At 59.7% G+C, this 21,035-nt stretch overlaps 1 protein-coding gene across 2 annotated transcripts in view; it reads right to left on the bottom strand.

The window, feature by feature from the left end:
- Positions 1 to 236: 236 nt before the first annotated feature.
- LOC133358219 (arf-GAP with GTPase, ANK repeat and PH domain-containing protein 1-like) overlaps positions 237 to 21,035 on the bottom strand; it is a 35,149-nt gene continuing 14,350 nt past the window's right edge. Inside the window, exons 2-14 of one of the 2 annotated variants that reach the window (XM_061576462.1) lie at positions 12,875 to 12,930; positions 10,154 to 10,282; positions 9,789 to 9,872; positions 9,316 to 9,417; positions 7,755 to 7,962; positions 6,971 to 7,078; positions 6,729 to 6,839; positions 5,919 to 6,124; positions 4,661 to 4,751; positions 2,826 to 3,198; positions 2,281 to 2,476; positions 1,262 to 1,369; positions 237 to 467 (exon numbers count right to left, since the gene is read on the bottom strand). In XM_061576462.1, coding sequence (XP_061432446.1) covers positions 345 to 467; positions 1,262 to 1,369; positions 2,281 to 2,476; positions 2,826 to 3,198; positions 4,661 to 4,751; positions 5,919 to 6,124; positions 6,729 to 6,839; positions 6,971 to 7,078; positions 7,755 to 7,962; positions 9,316 to 9,417; positions 9,789 to 9,872; positions 10,154 to 10,282; positions 12,875 to 12,930 — 1,895 coding nt within the window. In that variant the 3' untranslated portion in view covers positions 237 to 344. The remainder of the gene's footprint in view (positions 468 to 1,261; positions 1,370 to 2,280; positions 2,477 to 2,825; positions 3,199 to 4,660; positions 4,752 to 5,918; positions 6,125 to 6,728; positions 6,840 to 6,970; positions 7,079 to 7,754; positions 7,963 to 9,315; positions 9,418 to 9,788; positions 9,873 to 10,153; positions 10,283 to 12,874; positions 12,931 to 21,035) is intronic. The other variant, XM_061576463.1, reaches the window with a different exon arrangement.

Below are 21,035 nucleotides of genomic sequence, written 5' to 3'. Positions count from 1 at the left end.
GACTCTAGTCGAGGTGGCGAGGGTGACTCTAGTCGAGGTGGCGAGGGTGACTCTAGTCGAGGTGGCGAGGGTGACTCTAGTCGAGGTGGCGAGGGTGACTCTAGTCGAGGTGGCGAGGGTGACTCTAGTCGAGGTGGTGACGAGGTGACTCTAGTCGAGGTGGTGAGGGGTGAATCTAGTCGAGGCGGTGAGGGTGACTCTAGTCGAGGTGGTGAGGGTGACTCTAGTTCGAGGTGGTGAGGGGGGCTCTAGTCGAGGTGGTGAGGGTGGCTCTAGTCGAGGTGGTGAGGGTGACTCTAGTCGAGGTGGTGAGGGTGGCTCCAGTCGAGGTGGAGCGGGCAGCCTCAGTCGCCCTCGGGGCAGCCGTGGGCGAGCAGGACGTCGACACACAGGTGGCTGTGTGCGGCACGGGCGCGCGCCAGCGCCGTGACACCCGCAGCATCGCGACGGCGCACGTCGGCGCCATACTGGGGGGGGGGGGGAGGGGGGGGGTGTGAATTAAAATGAATTAAAATTAAATAAAAAGTTACGTTATTATCATTTTAATTTTGACCGGGTGAAAGTCCAACCACGGCTGCTATGGAGCGAGCGCTCTTGGTCGCGTGTGAATTTCTATCGCAGGCAAACCACGACCTCCTGTACACCAGGCGAGGGAGTTAACATCTCCTAGCCACCGTGATGATGATGATGTGAAAGATACGCAAACTCCAAATATGCAGCAGCAGCAGGCATGAGGGTCTGGATCGATCGCACGATCTCCTGCATACCAGGCGAAGTAGTTAACATCTCCTAGCCACCGTGATGATGATGAGAAAGACACGCAAACTCCAAATATACAGCAGCAGCAGGCATGAGGGTCGGGATCGAACCCACGACCTCTTGCATACCAGGCGAGGTAGTTAACATTTCCTCGCCACCATGGTTTGAGGCCTGAGCAGTTTGTGTGTGTGGGTGTTTAGTTCTTGCCCTCACCCCGCACCTCCGATTACCACGGTTGTCTATGTACGGTGGTGCAAAATAAGTTCAGTGTTCATATATATATATGTACAACAGACTGCAGGGGCAAGTGCTGTTAGCGAGCACCTATGAGGGCCGGCACGGCACACGAGGAGGTAGGTCGCCAACAACCACGCCCGACCGCCTTTGTCTCCCCAGTGGCGATGTTTACACACCGCACCAGGCACTCATTTGAGGCCTAGTCGACCTAGGGGAGGCCCAATCGTCAAACGCGCAGACGGGCGCAGCCGCGAGGTTTCCTCACCCAGATGAGGAGCTGCGTCGTGACGACGTCCCCGTTCGCGCAGGCGAGGTGAAGGATGGGCTCCCCGCCAGGCCCGTCACGTGACCCCCCCGCGCACGCCTCATTCACCTGGCACGTGCACGCGGGGGAACCACGCGGTTCATCATGGCCGCGTCGGGGAGGGTACGGAGCAGGGCACCGCCCAGAGCTTGGTGGTTAAGGGTCGAACCCTGGGACTGGACGTCGCTTACGTTCGCAATGGCCACGTCAGAGATGGCGGCTCGGCTTGTGAGTGACCTCACACGCGATTGAGTGAGTGAGTGATCGAGTGAGCGAGTGAGTGGGTGATCGAGTGAGTGAGTGATTCAGTGACCTCGTGAGCGAGTGATCTAGTGACCTCACGTGCGAGTGAGCGAGCGAGTAGGTGAACGAGTGACCTCGTGAGCGAGTGATCTAGTGACCTAGTGACCTAGTGACCTCACGCGCGAGCGAGTGACCTCGTGAGCGAGTGATCGAGTGATTGAGTGACCTCGTGAGTAAGTGATCTAGTGACCTCACGTGCGAGCAAGTGAGTGGATGAGCGAGCGAGTGAGTGGGTGAGCGAACGAGTGGGTGAACGAGCTAACAAGTGAGTCAGCGAGTGAACAGATGGGCAAGCGAGCCGGCGGGCGGGTGATATAGTGATCTCGCGAGCGAGTGAGTGGGCGAGCGAACGAGTGGGTGAACGAGCGAACAAGTGAGTCAGCGAGTGAACAGATGGGCAAGCGATTTGGCGGGCGGGTGATATAGTGATCTCGCGAGCGAGTGAGTGGGCGAGCGAGCGAGTGAGTGGGCGAGCGAGTGAGTGGGTGAACGAGCGAACAAGCGAGTCAGCGAGTGAACAGATGGACAAGCGATCTGGCGGGCGGGTGATATAGTGATCTGGCGAGTGAGTGGGCGAGCGAGCGAGTGAGTGGGCGAGCGAGCGAGTGGGTGAACAAGCAAACAAGTGAGTCAGCGAGTGAACAGATGGGCAAGCGATCTGGCGGGTGGGCTGGCACCTGCTCGCGCTCGCTGTGAGCCAGCAGCAGCGCCACGGAGCGCACGTCTCCGGCAGTGACGGCGCTGGCGAGGCGCGTGCCGAACGCCGCACCGGGCGACGACGGCGACGATGGCGGCGACGGAGGAGGAGGAGGCAGCGGCGCCAGGAAGAGGCGCTCACGGTACTTGTCCCAGATCCAGCGCTCGCGTTCCTCCCTGTGCCGGTCGGTGGGGGGGGGGGGGGAGGGGGTCACGGGGTCACGGGGTGCCACGGGGTCACGGGGTTGCACACCGAGCATCGCGATTGCCCACCCCCTCCCACGTGCCACCCAGACAGGGCTCGTTAAGCGACTCGCTAAAACGTCCCGATGCAGAGCGAGACCCCTTCTCGAGACTCGGCTCTTTCTGGGGAAGACAAAGGCGGCCGGGCCTGGTATTGCCCACCGCACCCCCGCAGCGTTCATTAGGAAGGAGGAGAGAGGGAGGAGGAGGAGAGAGGGAGGAGGCAGGCGGCAGGAGGAGCAGCAGCAGCAGCAAATTCGCCATCGTTGAACGCCTCCCTCACCTGCTGGAGTCGGCACGCGGCTTCCTTCTGTGTCCCCTCCCTCCCTCGCTGCGTCCAGCGGCAGTGGTGGCGGCCGTGCCAGCGCTCGCATCGGCGGCGTTCGCGTCCGCCTTCGTCGCCCCGGTTGTGGTGTTCGCGCCAGCATCGGTCGTTGTCGTTGTCGTCGCAGCGGCGGCAGCGGCGTCGAGGGCGCCCTCCCAGACGCTGTTGGCGAGGCGGTTGCCCATGGCGGTGAGCACGGCGGCCAGCTCGGGCGGCCAGTAGTCCAGCTGCAGGGAGCGCACGCGCGACAGGTGCGCGCCCAGCGCACGGTGCACGCCGCAGCACGAGATGCACATGAGGGCGCCCAGGTTGAGGCTTGCCCAGCTCGGGTCTACACACACACACGCAAGTTAATACACACACATACAGGGGTAAATACACACACACATACACACATGGGTAAATACACACACGGGTCTAAACACACACACACACACACACGGGTACACACACACACACGCGCACGCACGCACGGGTTATACACACACAAACACACACATACACACACGGGTCTAAACACGCACGCACGGGTAAATACACACACACATACACACACGGGACTACACACACACACGGGTCTACACACACACACGGGTAAATACACACACACACGGGTCTACACATACACACACGGAACTACACACACACACATACACACACGGGTCTACACACACATACACACACGGGACTACACACACACACACGGATAAATACACACACATACACACACACACGGGTCTACACACACACGGGTCTACACACACACACACATGCACAGGTAAGTACACACACGCACACGGGCCTACACATACAGGGGTACACACACACGCACGGGTACACACACACACACGGGTCTACACACACACACATGCACAGTTAAGTACACACACACACGGGTCTACACACACACACGGGTCTACACATACAGGGGTACACACACACACACACACGGGTCGACACATATAGGGGTACACACACACACACGGGTCGACACATACAGGGGTACACACACACACACACGGCGCAACACAAGATGCACATGAGGGCACACAGGTTTAGGCTCACCCAACTTGCGTCTACACACATACACAAAGATCCCCCGTATAGCCTGTAACAGACTGTTGGGGCAAGTGCTGTTAGCAAGCACCTATGAAAGCCAGAACGACACACGAGAGGGTGGGTGGCCAAAACCACGCCCGGCCGTCTTTGTCTCCCTAGTGGCGATGTTTACACACCACACCAGGTACTCATTTGAGGCTGAGTCGACCTATGGGAGGCCCAAGACCCGGTTCAGATAATCGTCACCGGTGTTGGCCGTGAGCGGGAATCGAACTCGGGACGCCGAGTTCGTAGCGCAGCGTAGCGCTACCCGTTACACGACCGCACAGGTGCAGACACACAGGTACATGCACACACAGAGGTATACACACACCACACAGGTACATACATACACACACAGAGGTACACACATGTGGAGACACAAACATAAGATGATGACGACGACGACGACGACGATCACAGTGACAATGACGGTGATGATCATCATGATGATGACGATGCTCAAGATGATGACGATGATCAAGATGATGACAACGGCGGTGACGACTACGGTGGTGACGGTGGTGGTGATGACGGTGGTGGTGACGACGGTGGTGACGACGGTGGTGACAACTACGGTGGTGATGGTGGTGGTGACGACGGTGGTGGTGATGGTGATGGTGGTGATGGTGGTGGTGGTGACGACGGTGGTGGTGACGGTGGTGGTGGTGGTGACGGTGGTGGTGGTGTCGTACTGGGAAGGCCGCAGTCCACGCAGCGCTCGTTGCCCGGCACGCTGCGGATCTCCTCGATCGTCCGCTGCCGTCGCTGCAGCTCCTGGGGCGACTGGGGTCACGTGCACAAGGTCACAAGGTCACGTGCACGGGTCACAAGGTCACGCGCACGGGGTCACAAGGTCACGCGCACGGGGTCACGAGGTCACGTGCACGGGGTCACGAGGTCACACGCACAGGGTCACAAGGTCACGTGCACGGGGTCACGAGGTCACGCGCACGGGGTCACGAGGTCACGCTCACGGGGTCACAAGGTCACGTGCACAGTGTCACAAGGTCATGTTTACACGGGGTCACACAAGGTCACGCACATACCACGCCGATGGTCTTGTACCACGACGATGCCGCTGAGTGTGATGGGCGGCGATTGGGAGCGTGTGACGGCGAAGCGCGGCAAGGTTTCGTCGCCAGTCGTTATCGTCATGACTGCTGCCATCCCCGCCTCGCATCACGCCACGCGTCGTACCAGCAGCGTCACCATCGCCACCACCATCATCATCGTCATCAACCACCCTCCTCTTCATCATCAAACTCCCTAACCAGTCGTCACCAACCACCCCCTGCCCTCTCCCCCCCTGCCACCCCCCTCCGCCCAATACCAGCAGCGTCACCATCACCACCATCACCACCACCACCATCGTCATCACCATCAACCACCGTCCTCTTCATCATCAAACTCCCTCAACCGTCATCACCAACCACCCCCTGCCCTCTCCCCCCCTGCCACCCCCTTCCGCCCAATACCAGCAGCGTCACCATCGCCACCACCATCATCATCGTCATCAACCACCCTCCTCTTCATCATCAAACTCCCTCACTCGTCATCATCACCCACCCACCGCCCTCTCCCCCCCTGCCACCCCCCTCCGCCCAATATATCATCACCACCACCATCACCACCATCACCACCCACCATCGTCATCATCACCATCAACCACCCCCCTCTTCATCATCAAACTCCCTCACTCGTCATCACCAACCACCCCCTGCCCTCTCCCCCCCTGCCACCCCCCTCCGCCCAATACCAGCAGCGTCACCATCACCACCACCATCACCACCACCATCGTCATCACCATCACCATCGTCATCACCATCAACCACCCTCCTCTTCATCATCAAACTCCCTCACTCGTCATCATCACCCACCCCCTGCCCTCTCCCCCCCTGCCCCCCCCCTCCGCCCAACACCCCCCACCCCCCCCGCCCCCCCCCCCCGTACCGGTGCGGAGCGTGCGTCCCCCCCCCCGCCGCTGCTGTAGGACTGGAGGCTGGCGAAGATCCTCCCCTCGATGGCGGCCACCCAGGCGCCGCGCTCATCGCCGCTCGCCGCCTCGAAGTGCCAACTCTCTCCCGTCAGAGACACCACGGTGAAGTCGCACGGGGACGGCGGCGACGCCAACGACGACGACGACGACTCCTCTCCGTCTGGGTGGGGGGTAGGGGGGGTCATGTGGTCACGTGGTCACGTGGTCACGCCAACGTCATATGAGGATGGTCACGGATGGGACACACACTTGGGGTTATGGGGTCACATCGAGGGTGGCCGCGTTGAGTAGATCGAGGGGACAAGAGGGGTCACGGGGGTCGTGGGGTCAAGATTGGGGTTACAGGGTGTCGAGAGGGGTCATGGTGGTGTCGAGAGGGTTTACGGGTTCTTGGCAGGTTTTGAGTAATCAGGGAGTGGGGTGGGTCGCAGGGGGTTGAGAGGGGTTGCGTTGGGGGTCGCGTTGGGGGTCGCGTTGGGGGTCGCATTGGGGGTCGCATAGGGGGTCGCGTAGGGGGTCGCGGTGGGGGTCATGGTGGGGGTCGCAGTGGGGGTCGCAATGGGGGTTGCGGTGGGGGTCGCAGTGGGGGTCGCGTTGGGGGTCGCGTTGGGGGTCGCGTTGGGGGTCGCGTTGGGGGTCGCGGTGGGGGTCGCGTTAGGGGTCGCGGTGGGGGTCGCGGTGGGGGTCGCGGTGGGGGTCGCGGTGGGGGTCGGCGGTGGGGGTCGCGTTGGGGGTCGCGTAGCGGTTCGCGGTGGGGGTCTCACGGCGTCTGTGTCTCCGCCGCGTGGCGACGGGCGACGCCGCGGGGTCCTGCCTGAAGCTGCCCCCGGACAGGCTGGGGCTGGACCCCACCGTGTCATCCGACGCGCTGCCTGCTTCACACACATACACACACGACGACGACGATCAACAAGGAAGAACAACCGTGCACACGCCTGGATCCTTGCAACGCTCCGTCGCCCCGGCGTGGCCGAGCCGACCAATGGGCACGCGCGCCGCTGCCTACCGGCTCGGCCGGAGCGGCCGTGGCCGTCGCTCCCCGGCACCGCCGGCTCGGGGCTCGCGGCGGAGACCGCCGGGGGCTGCAGGAGGACGGCAGAGTCGGGACACGTGCCTGGAGGGGAGGGAGGAGGGGGGGGGTCATGTGGGAGGGGTCACAAGGTCAAGAGGCGAGGTCCAGAGGGGTTGGTGGGTGGGGGTGCACTCTCGTCGACGCTTCGCCAATTCGTCGCGAGCAGGGCCTGCGATTCCACCTCCTCCTCTCCCTACCCTCCCTCATCCTCCTCCTGCCATCCATTCCTCCCCTCTTCTTCCTCATCCCCTTCTCATCTTCCTCCACTCATCCCTTCTTCCTCCTACCGCTCTCCCCCCTCCTCACCATTCTCCCCTCCCCGATCCTCATTCCTCCTTCCCTCTTCCTCAATGCTTCCACCTCCTCCATCATTAATTCTCCTCCATCCTTCTCCTCCTTCCTCCTCCTCCATCCTTCCTCCTCCTCCATCCTTCCTCCTCCTTCATCCTTCCTCCTCCTTCATCCTTCATTCTTCTTCATCCTTCCTCCTCCTCCATCCTCCTCTATCTTTCATCCTCCTCCATCCTTCATTCTCCTTCATCCTTCATCCTCCTCCATCTTTCATCCTCCTCCATCCTTCCTGCTCCTTCATCCTTCATCCTCCTCCATCCTCCTCCATCTTTCATCCTCCTCCGCCTCACTGCCATTCCTCCTCATCTTATTCTCCCCCCAACGCCCCCCCCCCCACTCCACCCCCTCCGCGCCCGCCCCCCCTCACCGTTGGCGGTCGCGTTGTGGGCTGTGGCCCCGCTCTCGTCTCCGGCGAGGTGGCTGCCTCTGGGGCTGGGGGCCGGGGGGCCGTGGGGGGCCGCGGGGGCCGAGGAGGAGGAGGAGGCGGAGGTGGCCCGGGGGGGGCGGGCCCCCGGCACCTTCACGGTGGTTCCCAGCAGCGCCACCTCCTTGCCGTGGATGTTCTGCATGTAGTCCTGGGGGAGGGGGTGGGGGTGGGGGGTGTTCCCTGATCAATCCACTGCTGGATGAAGATCCCTGCCAAGTCCCCGTCGTGCATCGTGGTCCGGCGATGCAGCAGTCCACAGCGAGATGGTCACAGAAACCAGTGGCGTAGTCGAGGCGGGAGTGGCATGGGACCTAGGCCCTGTGAGACCCTGGGGGCTCTGGGGGACCCTGGGAGACCCTGGGCCCTGGGACCCTGCACCCCTGACCCTGGAGACCCTGGGCTCCCTGGAGACCCTGGGCTCCCTGGTGACCCTGGGCCCTGGAGACCCTGGGCCCTGGAGACCCTGGGCTCTCTGGAGACCCTGGGCTCCCTGGAGACCCTGGAGACCCTGGGCTCCCTGGAGACCCTGGGCTCCCTGGAGACCCTGGGCTCCCTGGAGACCCTGGAGACCCTGGGCTCCCTGGAGACCCTGGGCTCCCTGGAGACCCTGGGCTCCCTGGAGACCCTGGGCTCCCTGGAGACCCTGGGCTCCCTGGAGACCCTGGGCTCCCTGGAGACCCTGGGCTCCCTGGAGACCCTGGGCTCCCTGGAGACCCTGGGCTCCCTGGAGACCCTGGAGACCCTGGGCTCCCTGGAGACCCTGGGCTCCCTGGAGACCCTGGGCTCCCTGGAGACCCTGGGCTCCCTGGAGACCCTGGGCTCCCTGGAGACCCTGGGCTCCCTGGAGACCCTGGGCTCCCTGGAGACCCTGGGCTCCCTGGAGACCCTGGGCTCCCTGGAGACCCTGGGCTCTCTGGATGCTGCACCCTCCACCCCCTGGACCCTAGTGCAGGGGTCGTCATCACCTTCTTCGTCATCGCTCTGAATAGGCCCCACGAGGGGGGGAGGGGGTGCAGGGTGAGGATGGGGAGGAGGATGACGATGCACGTATAAACGTTGAACTTCTTTCGCAGCGTACATGGCCAACCGTGCTGATCGGAGGTCCGGGGATGAAGAGGCAGTGGAGGAGGATGAGGGGTGTAAGATGATGATGATGAAGAGGATGATGATGATGATGATGAAGTGGAGATGGAGGAGGAGGTGGAAGGGGAGGATGGCGAGGAGGTGGACGAAGAGGTGGATGAAGAGGTGGACGAGGAGGTGGATGAGGAAGTGAACGAGGAGGTGGACAAGGAGGTGGACGAGGAGGTGGACGAGGAGGTGGACGAGGAAGTGAACGAGGAGGTGGACAAGGAGGTGGACGAGGAGGTGGACAAGGAGGTGGACGAAGAGGTGGACGAGGAGGTGGACGAGGAGGTGGACGAGGAGGTGGATGAGGAGGTGGACGAGGAGGTGGACAAGGAGGTGGACGAGGAGGTGGACGAGGAGGAGGGAGTCTCACGTGCAGGCTGGGGTAGTATGTGAGCAGGCCCTCCTCGCACAGAGTCACGTACTTCTTCTTCCACTCCTTGTTCAGGGTGCCGCCCCACTTCAGCAGGATGCCCTGTGGGGGGTGGGGGGTCACGGGGTCAACAGACTGCGCATGGCGACCGTCCACCCGTACCCACGTGATGCCCGAGCAGCGCTCGTCAAACGAATCGGCGCAGCATCCCGGCGTGGCAAGGCCCTCCTGTCAGGGAGTTTTGAGACTCAGTGGAGGAGAATTATTTTGGGGGGGGGCAGAGGGGGGGAGACAAAGGCAGCCGAGCGTGGCGTTGGAGGGGGGCGGAGTTCATGGCTCGAGCTCGAACTTCCACCGCGGCCGTCGTGAACCCCACGACCCCACGGGAGGCACCCCCCCCCCCTCCCCCCCCCTCCCCCCCCCCCCCCCAGGGCTCGAAGCCACCGAACCTCCCAAGCTCAGCAGGGCCCCACCTGCTTGACGGGGATGGCGCGGCCGCTGCCGATGCAGTCCCCCTCGGCCGCCGCCCGTCGCTCCTTCTCCACGTCGCTGTTCCTCTGCGCAACGCCACGGGGGAGGTGGGCGGGGGGGGGGGTGTTAGAACGGTGCGGTGTTACAATGGGGAGTGGCGTTAGAACGGTGCGGTGTTACAATGACGAGTTAACACAGTGCGGTGTTACAATGGGGGGGGGGGGGGTTAGAACGGTGCGGTGTTGCAATGGGGGTGACGTTAGAACGGTGCGGTGTTAAAATGGGAGGATGATGAGGAGGATGAGGAGGATGAGGAGGACGATGATGATGACGATGACGATGAGGAGGATGATGATCGCGTCGTTACCGTGAAGATGTTGGACCGTCGCTTGGGCACCCTGCGGGCGAGCGTGGGGGTGGGGGCGTCCCCCCCCCGCCCCTCCGCGGGCCCCCACTCGCCCCCGCACAGCGAGTGGGCCGACAGACGAGCCGGGGACTGTGACAGACATCGACATCGTCGTCATCGTCATTGTGATGTCATCGTCGACATCGTCGTCGTCATTGTGATGTCATAATCTACATCAGTCATCATCTACACCATCGTCGTCATTGTGATGTCATCATCGACATCGTCGTCATCGTCATTGTGATGTCATCGTCGACATCATCGTCGTCGTCATTGTGATGTCATCATCTACATCAGTCATCATCTACATCATCGTCGTCATTGTGATGTCATCATCTACATCATCGTCGTCATTGTGATGTCATCATCTACATCATCGTCGTCATTGTGATGTCATCATCTACACAATCGTCATCGTCATTGTAATGTCATCATCGACATCGTCGTTGTCATTGTGATGTCATCATTGACATCGTCGTCATCGTCATTGTGATGTCATCAGACATCGTCGTCGTCGTCATTGTGATGTCATCATCTACATCAGTCATCATCTACATCATCGTCGTCATTGTGATGTCATCATCTACATCATCGTCGTCATTGTGATGTCATCATCTACACCATCGTCGTCGTCATTGTGATGTCATCATTGACATCGTCGTCATTGTGACGTCATCATCGACATAATTTGTATGTCATCATCTACATAATAATTGTTGTTATCTACATAATCATTGTTATGTCATGAACATCATCATCATTGTGACGCCATCCTCTACATCGTCATTTTTGTCATTATTATTATTATCGATATCGTCGTCATTGTTCATCATCTACATCGTCGTCATCAGTGTAATTATTATCATCCTCGACATTATCACCTTGATCATCGTCGTCATAAGTATCGCTAATGCTGTGTATGTGGAGTTTGCGTGTCTCTCTCTCCTTGTGGTCGCGTGGATTTTTCTCAAGGTCCTTCGGTTTTTCCCTCCACATTTAGAATGGACATCACCACGCGTTGAGAGCATTTGGCCACTGCTATAAATGCCCACGTGATGATGATGACGATGACGATGATGACGATGACGACGATGACGACGATGATGACGATGATGATGACGATGATGACGATGACGATGATGATGACGATGACGACGATGACGATGACGACGACGATGACGATGACGACGACGATGACGACGATGACGACGATGACGACGACGATGACGATGACGACGATGATGACGACGACGACGATGACGATGACGATGATGACGATGACGATGATGACAATGAGAAGCCCACTTCGTTGAGCTATCATTCGTGATGGCCAGGTCGCTTCTGAAAAATAGCTACGTAGCAGGCTCAGCAGGAGCTTACCTGGTTAAAAAAAATAAAAATTGCTTCGTAAAAAAATATATTGTTGAGCTTAAATGTTCTTAAATCTCTCGGTCGCTGTCCAGCGAGTGATACGAATGGCTAAACGATAGTCATTCGATGGGCAGGTCGTGTGTGGTGGGGTAAAGTGTGGGTACTGCCACCACTCCCCCCCCTGGCCCTCGTAAAATAAAATAAAAAAATAGTTTAGGTTCTTTAGAATGTGAATCGAGTATCGCTGTGTATGATGTCCACCAGGAGGCGAGCGGTGATACTGAGAAAAATATTTCATTTGTAATTGATCAATATTAGCTTAGCAACAGAGACAAACACCAACCGCACACACACAACCACACACTGAAACACTCACACTCACTTTCTCGCACACACACACACTCAATCACTCACACACGCACACACTCATCACACTCACTTTCTCACGCACACACACGCACACACTCATCACACTCACGCACACACACGCACACACTCGCACACACTCATCACACTCACTTTCTCACGCACACACACGCACACACTCATCACACTCACGCACACACACGCACACACACGCACACACACGCACACACACGCACACACTCGCACACACTCATCACACTCACTTTCTCACGCACACACACGCACACACTCATCACACTCACTTTCTCACGCAACACTCTCTCAATCACTCACACTCACTTTCTCGCTCATACACGCACACACAAACTTGCACACTCACCTCGTTTGTACTCACACCGACACTCACTCAGTCAATCACTCACTCACACCGCTCGCACACTCACTCACTCAGTCACTTCACTCACCTCACTCACTCGCACACACCACACTCACACACGAGACAAAATCCCCCGTGTAGCTTTGCTGTTAGCGAACAGCTCCTATTAAGGCGGGAACGGCACACGAAAAGGTGGGTGGCCAACACCACGCCCGGCCGCCTTTGTCTCCCAAGTGGCGATGCTGACACACCGCACCAGGTACTCGCTTGAAGCCGAGTCGACCTAGGGGAGGCCCAGCACCGGTTCAGATAACTATCGTCACCGGTGTTGGCCGCGAGCGGGAATCGAACTCGAATCGTAGCGTGGTGACGCTAACCGCTGCGCCACCGCTCCCTACGCACACGCGCGCGCACACAGCCCCGTGCACGTGTGTTTGCCATCGCTGCAGATAACGAACGCAGAGGTGGAGTTCGTGGGTCAGACGAGGTGAAGGTTTGGACCTGATGATCCGAAGTGCGGGAGGGGTGGTGGTGGTGGTGGTGTGGAGGGAGATGGCTCGCCAACTCACTGCGTTTGCCAGGCTGGAGCCATCGTGCGGAGTGGAGCCGGGGAACGCGGAGAAATCTGGAAGAGGGCACACAGACGACATGGACACACGCGGTTACAATCGCCGCCCCGGCCACGCGGAGTCTTTGAGCTGCAGTGAACCAACGATGACGCCGATCAGAGACGTGACTGAATGTCTCACGCTGGCTATTGTTCGCAAATTGCACCCAATTACATCAAGATCACCCCACTCCCCCCACCACCCCCTGCTTCAAGCCAGAGGCCCGGGGCTCGAACCGTCTGACAAAAGCGGCAGTCCCGCAATTGCCAACTCGTTGGCGGAAGGGCCTCCACTAGAGTGAGCACTGCAGAGCCCCTTTTATATATATAGCGTCCTTGGTCTACTCTTCCTCGCTGGTTAGACGTCTCGGAAGAGGTGGGAGGAGCACCCACACTCGACCCCACCATGCTCGGCCTGCCGATCGACGCGTTGGGAAGGGCCCCCTCTGTGCTGCACGTCGCCTCGTTAGCATCTCGAGGTGCAAGAGCGATCACAGGGTGCCGAGTGCGAGCAGCACGCATCAGTGGCTGCGCTGATGCCACCGGTGGTCAATTCCACGTTCCTATGGTGGGGACAATTCATCTTGCACCGCGTGGTGCGGCCTCGTGATGTGGTACTCGTTTTACCGACCCCCCCAGACGGTGGTGGAAGTGGTGGTGGTGGTGATGGTGAAGATGGTGGTGGTGGTGATGATGACGGTGGTTGTGAAGATGGTGGTGGTAATGAAGACGGTGGTGGTGGTTGTGAAGACGGTGGTGGTGGTTGTGAAGATGGTGGTGGTGATAATGATGACAGCGGTTAAGATGGTGGTGGTCGTGAAGGTGGTGGTGGTGGTAGTGGTGATGACGGTGGTTATTAAGATGGTGGTGGTCGTGAAGATGGTGGTGGTGGTGGTTGTTGTGAAGATGGTGGTGGTGGTTGTTGTGAAGATGGTGGTGGTGGTGGTTGTTGTGAAGATGGTGGTGGTGGTGGTTGTTGTGAAGATGGTGGTGGTGGTGGTTGTTGTGAAGATGGTGGTGGTGGTGGTTGTTGTGAAGATGGTGGTGGTGGTTGTTGTGAAGATGGTGGTGGTGGTTGTTGTGAAGATGGTGGTGGTGGTTGTTGTGAAGATGGTGGTGGTGGTGGCTGTTGTGAAGATGGTGGTGGTGGTGGCTGTTGTGAAGATGGTGGTGGTGGTGGCTGTTGTGAAGATGGTGCTGCTGATAATGATGTTGATGACCTTGACGATGTTGCAGGTCGTAACGATTAATAATGACTGATTATGACGTTGACAAGTCTGATGTTTCTGATGATGATGATGATGATGATGAAAAACTATGACGATGTTGATGCTGGGTGGTGATGATGAAGACGACAGTGATGATGATGATGGTTGGGATAATGGCGACATGACAACGATGTTGACGATAACAAGGACGATGGCTACAATGACGTCTATGATATTTTTTTTATTCATTGGACGTGTTCTTGTTATTTGCCAGCAGCAATAACAAAAAACCTGTCCAACCTCGTGCACATCCCGTGTCACCTAGGAGTGGCTCTGAACACGTGTTCAACCTCCCCCCTCCCCTCCCCTCCCCCCACACCTTCCACCCCCCCACCCCTCCCGACTCACGCTCACCACGCCACGCCTGACCACCCATCCATCACAACCCCCGTCTAGCCATAACACAGACTGTTGGGGGCAAGGGCTGTTAGCGAGCACCTATTAAGGTCGGCAGACACAGCGGAGACGTTCACAGCTCTGGAAATCGGGGACGCGGTTAAAATGAATTGAACATCTGCAGCCCGCACCGTCTTGAATAGGAAGGGTTTGCTTATTTAAGGCTGAGTCGACCTAGGCGAGACCCAGAACAGATACACATTTCGCTTCGCCTCTGATGGTAGCCGTGGGTTCGGGGGATCTAACTTTAGGTGGGCAAGATCGAAGCACAGTGCGCTAACCACTGCACCACCGCTCCGCACCCCCCACCAACACACAGAGAAAACCACCACCACCCTCTAATTTCACAACTCCCACTGCTACAATTTCTTCCAAATAAGGGTCACAGAGTCTCATTATTTGCTTATTTACGTCTGCAACCACGTGGAGAATTGAAAAGAAATCCAGTTCCCAGGCCTTATATAGCACTTTGGCAAAAAGGGTAACATGGGAGAAAGATCCCCCGGGTAGCCTTTAACAGACTGTGGGGGCAAGTGCTCTTAGCGAGTAGCACCTATAAGGCCGGCACGGCACACGAGGGGAGAACGTGACCAACACCACGCCCGGCCGCCTTTGTCTCCCTAGTGGCGATGTTTACACACCTCACATAGGCACTCATTTGAGGCCGAATCGACCTAGGGGAGGCCCAGGCACGGTTCAGATAATCGTCACGAACCCGGCGACCCGAGTTCGATTCCCGCTCACGGCCAACATCAGTGACGATTACCCTGAACCGGTCCTGGGTCGACTCAGCCTCAAATGAGTAACCTGGGGCACTGTGTAAACATCGCCCTTATGGGGAGACAAAGGCGGCCGGGCGTGCATGATGGCCACCCACCACCTCGCGTGCCGTTCCGGCCTTCACGAGGTGCTGCTCCCTCGCTAACAGCACTTGCCCCAAAAGTCTGTTGAGGCTACACGGGGGATCTTTGGTGGGGATGTTGGAGGTTAAGATGAGGTACAGGGGGGTGGGGGGTCGTGGTGGAAATGTGAGGGGATGAGGGGGGGGGGGCTGCATAATAAATAAATAATTAACCGCGCAGGAATGTTCAAGCGGGTCATGACCTCCACATTTCCACGGTCAGGCATTTAACTCCACACAGACACACAACAACAAAGGTCCCCCGTGTAGCCTTCGACAGGCCGCAGGGGCAAGTGCTGCGAACCAGCAGCAGCACCCGATGAAGGCCGGCACGGCACACGAAAGCGATCGGTAGTAGCCAGCACCCACGCCCGGCCGCCTTTGTCTCCCCCGACGCTGATCTCTACACGCCGCACCGGGCACTCGTTTGAAGCTCCATCGAGCGAGTTGGTTTCGCTCAGGAGGGCCAGACGCGAGCCCAATGATTTGGTAATGTCAAGGGGGCTTTGCTCACAGACTCATAATTGCTCAGGTTGGCTTGGAGCCTCAGACATGAGTCACACACAAAGGCAAAGATGCCCCCCCCCCCCCGTATAGCCCGAACAGACTGTAGGGGCAAGTGCTGTTAGCGAGCAGCACCTATGAAGGCCGGCACGGCAACCCAAGTCGGTGGGTGGCCAGCACCACGCCCGCCCGCCTTTGTCTCCCCAGTGGCGATGTTTACTACACACCGCACCAGGTACTCATTTGAGGCCGAGTCGACCTAGGGGATGGAGGCCCAGGACCGGTTGAGAGAATCGTCACCGGTGTCCGTGGCTGTGAGCGGGAATCGAACTCGGGTGGCCGGGTTCGTAGCGCTAACCGCTGCACCACCGCTCACACAAGGACAGTTGCTGCCACATCGCTGCCTCAAGACGTCACGGACGACTTCAACTCGCAAATCCACGCGCCGCAACCGCACGGTACTCGCGGGAGAGAGAGGACGACTCAGAGAGAAAGGACGACTCATAGAGAGAGAGGACGTCTCAGAGAGAGAGGACGACTCGTAGAGAGAGAGGACGACTCGTAGAGAGGGCGGTGGGGGGTGGAGGCGACTCAGAAGGCGCTACGGGAGGAATTACCACAGTCGAGGAGCGGGAAGGCAGCAGCAGCAGGAGCAGCAGGAGCAGCAGCAGCAGGAGCAGCAGCATCAGCAGGAGCAGCAGCAGCAGCAGGAGCATCAGCAGCAGGAGCAGCAGCAGCAGCAGGAGCAGCAGCAGCAGCAGCAGGAGCAGCAGCAGCATCAGCAGGAGCAGCAGCAGCAGCAGCATCAGCAGCAGCAGCATCAGCAGGAGCAGCAGCAGCAGCAGCAGGAGCAGCAGCAGCAGCAGCAGGAGCAGCATCAGCAGGAGCAGCAGCATCAGCAGGAGCAGCAGCATCAGCAGGAGCAGCAGGAGCAGCAGCAGCAGCAGCAGCAGCAGGAGCAGCAGCAGCAGGAGCAGCAGGAGCAGCAGCAGCAGGAGCAGCAGCAGCAGGAGCAGCAGCAGCAGCAGCAGCAGCAGCAGGAGCAGCAGCATCAGCAGGAGCAGCAGGAGCAGCAGCAGCATCAGCAGGAGCAGCAGGAGCAGCAGCAGCATCAGCAGGAGCAGCAGGAGCAGCAGCAGCAGGAGCAGTAGCAGCAGCAGCATCAGCAGGAGCAGCAGCAGCATCAGCAGCAGCAGGAGCAGCAGTAGCAGCAGCAGCAGGACCAGCAGCCGGCAAGACCAAGAGCTAACCCAAGCTCTGCGGTCCCCCACATATCGAGGTGTTATCGGCCCAATTAAATAACGAGTTGGTTGTACGTGTGGGAGGACGCCGGGAGCACCCGACGGCAAATCCACGCCTTGTGCGAGGGCGCAACGCTCTATCCCGTGCACACGGAACAGGTGTGTACGGGGTAGCAATGATGCACGACTGGCAAGTGATGAACGAGCAGACCGTTTCACGACAGATGTACAACATATTCTTAGGTTTTTTCGGTAAAGTCACGTAGGTACAAAATTCAAATTAATAAAAGTAAAATAAACACAAGCTTCCGTCTTCAGGTGTACACCATTGTGCACACAGCTTCGTTTAGGCTACACGGGGGATCTTTGTTGCTTGAGTCTGCGTTGTTACGCATGGATGTGGAACTTCTTGCGCGCCGTACGTAGCCGACCGGGCGAATCGGAGGTTGGTGATGGCGGTGGCGGCGGTCAAGGTGATGGTGGCGGAGGTGATGATGGTGGCGGTGATGCTGATGGCGGTGGTGATGGCAGTGATGGTGGCGATGGTGGCGATGGTGATAGCGGTGGTGGTGGCGTTGATGATGCTGATGGCGGTGGTGATGGCGGTGGTGGTGACGATGGTGATGATGGTGGTCGTGGCGGTGATGCTGATGGCGGTGGTGATGGCGGTGGTGATGGCGGTGATGGTGGTGATGGTGATAGCGGTGGCGTTGATGATGCTGATGGCGGTGGTGATGGCGGTGGTCATGGCGGTGGCGGTGATGATGGTGGTCGTGGCGGTGATGATGGTGGTCGTGGCGGTGATGCTGATGGCAGTGATGGTGGCGATGGTGATAGCGGTGGTGGTGGCGTTGATGATACTGATGGCGGTGGTGATGTCAGGGATGGTGGCGATGGCGGTGTCGGTGACGATGGTGGTCGTGATGGCGACTATCACCCCCCACCCAGCCCCCCCCACAACCCCCCCCCACAACCCCCCCCACCCCCCCACCCTCGTCTCACCGCCGCCGCGTGCCGAGACTCGCACTGACCACGGGACACGCAGAGCGATGCCACCGGACGGGTTTGTGGTCGGCTGGGGCGCATGCGGGGAATGCGCGGCCGAGCAGAGGAGTCGAAGAGAGGAGGGGAGGGGGGGCCAAGAGGGGGGGGGGGCAAGGAGGGGGGGGGGCGAAGAGAAGAGGGGGGGGGGGCAGTCGTAGGAGTTAAAAGCCACGTTCAGACATCCCCGGTTTGCCCGAGACGGCCCCGGTGAGGTTCCAGAAAGTCCGTGCAGCGTCTCGTCTGCGCCAGTGGTGGTGTCCCCGGCGTCGTTCCTCGTGGTGTACGAACCCTCGATTCCAATCCACATGTCACGTGTTTGTTTATGTATTTGACACGCGGCCGTGACGAGGCGCTTGCAAGATGCGACCGTGTCCCGTCCAGTGCTCGCCTCGCAGCAGAGGTCGCAGACGGGTTTTGATTCCTTACCCGTACCCGGCCGCACCAGGGTCGCAAACGGGTACCCGTACCCGGCCGGGTATGGGTACCTGTTCCCTACCCGTACCCTACCCGAAATGAGTGACAAACGGTTACTCACCAGTGACTCACGGCCTACCCGTACCCGTACCCGGCCGGGTACGGGTACCCATTCCCTACCCGTACCTGTACCCTACCCGAGTGACAAACGGTTACTCACCAGTGACTCACGGCCTACCCGTACCCGGCCGCACCAGAGTCGCAAACGGCTACCCGTACCCGTACCCGGTCGGGTACGGGTAACCGGGTATCGGGTAGGGTACGGGTATCGGGTACCTGGTTGCGACCTCTGCCGCGCAGCACTGGCTTCCGTTGTGCCCAACGAAGACTTCGTCGTGAGGGTCACGCTCCTTACACACACTCACACACGAAGCTTCGCTCGCCACAAATTAACCGCAGCACCTCGCTCCTCATCTAGTCAAGGAGCATCAACCATCGTCACGCGACACTCGGGGTCATCCTCGGTGGTCACCGCGTCGTGGTGCTTTCAGATGCGCTTCTGCGGCCGTCTGGAACGCTCTGCCCTTCCGATATTAGGAAGCTACTGGGAGCTGTGCACTGTCAATGTAGATGATTGAAAAAAAACGAATTTCTTTAGAACTGCGTTTCGTGTTAAGATTGTTCTACCCCTGCACCGCCGATTCAGCACGCTTGGCCACGTCCGGAAGGGCAGAGCGTTCCAGACGGCCGCAGAAGCGCATCTGTGGGCGGGGCTACCTGGGCAGTGGGCGGGGCTACCTGGACAGTGGGCGGGGCTACCTGGACAGTGGGCGGGGCTACCTGGGCAGTGGGCGGGGCTACTTGGGTCCTGGGCGGGGCTACTTGGGTCCTGGGCGGGGCTAGCTGGGCAGTGGGCGGGGCTACCTGGGCAGTGGGCGGGGCTAGCTGGGCAGTGGGCGGGGCTACCCGAGCTGTGGGCCACAAGGGGGGGGGGAATAACAAAGCGGCCAGGTTGGTAGGTGGATAGTTAGGTGGGTAGGTGGGTGGGTGGGTAGGTGGGTGGGTGGGTGGGTAGGTGGGTGGGTGGGTGGGTAGGTGGGTGGGTGGGTAGGTGGGTGGGTGGGTGGGTGGGTGGGTGGGTAGGTGGGTGGGTGGGTGGGTAGGTGGGTAGGTGGGTGGGTGGGTGGGTAGGTGGGTGGGTGGGTGGGTGGGTGGGTAGGTGGGTGGGTAGGTGGGTGGGTGGGTAGGTGGGTGGGTGGGTAGGTGGGTGGGTGGGTAGGTGGGTAGGTGGGTAGGTGGGTAGGTAGGTGGGTGGAGAGGTGGGTAGGTAGGTGGGTGGGTAGGTGGGTAGGTAGCTGGAGAGGTAGGTGGGTAGGTGGGTGGGTGGTTGTGTTGCTCTGTGGGTGCATCGCCACCACGCCGGCACTCCTCCTCCGTCTGCGAGGGTGTCGCCCATGGCTGCTAGAGGGTCCCGCCCGGCGCGTCGGGGAGGGGGGGGGGGGTCCGAGAAGCCGCACGGAGACGTGGGAGAAGCCCAGAGAGCAGCGGAGAAAATCCCCCCCCCCACATCCCCCACATCCCCCCACATTCCCCACCCCCCACATTACTCCCCCCCCCCGACATCCCCCCCACCCCCCACATTACTCCCCCCCACATCCCCCCCACCCCCCACATTCCCCCCCCACCCCCCACATTCCTCCCCCACCCCCCCCCCCCCCACATTACTCCCCAGATTAGAAGGTGGATCGGATCAGGGTGCGTGGGGGAGGCGTCTGGGGTGAGGGGGAAGGGGGGAGGGGTGTCTGTGGGGGAGGGCGGAGGGGGGGGAGGGGTGTCTGGGGGAGAGGGGGGTCTGGGGGGGAGTGGGGGGAGGGGGGTCTGGGGGGGAGGGGGTGTCTGGGGGGGGAGGGGTGGGTGTCTTGCCGTGCTTGCCCCTTGTGAGCCACCGAGGAGTGTGGACAATGAGTGACACAGACAGAGGCGAGGCCAGAGAGAGTGGGAGAGACGGGGGAGAGATAGGAAGAGAGCGGGAGATACGGGGAGAGGGGGGGGGGGGAGAGAGTGGGAGATAAGGGGGGGGGAAGAGAGAGAGAAAGTGGGAGATACTGGGAGATGAGAGAGAGTGGGAGATACGGGGGAGAGAGATAGAGGGAGAGGAAGATACAGGAGACGACAAAAAAGAGATCGAGTGGGAAGATGGAGGAGACAGAATCAGAGACAGTATCAAATACACAAGAGAAAGGGGGAGACAGTGGAGACTGCCCCAGAGGGGCAGAGATGGAGACAGAGACATTGGGGTGGGGGGGGAATGTCACGGAGAGAAAGTGATGAGAGACAGAGGAAGACTGACAGAGG

Source organism: Lethenteron reissneri, chromosome 61 (genome assembly GCF_015708825.2).
Source record: "Lethenteron reissneri isolate LAM-NWPU_2019-01 chromosome 61, ASM1570882v1, whole genome shotgun sequence".
Taxonomy (NCBI): domain Eukaryota; kingdom Metazoa; phylum Chordata; class Hyperoartia; order Petromyzontiformes; family Petromyzontidae; genus Lethenteron; species Lethenteron reissneri.
Note: the sequence above shows the minus strand (reverse complement) of the source record. Positions and strands in the feature narration are given on the sequence as shown.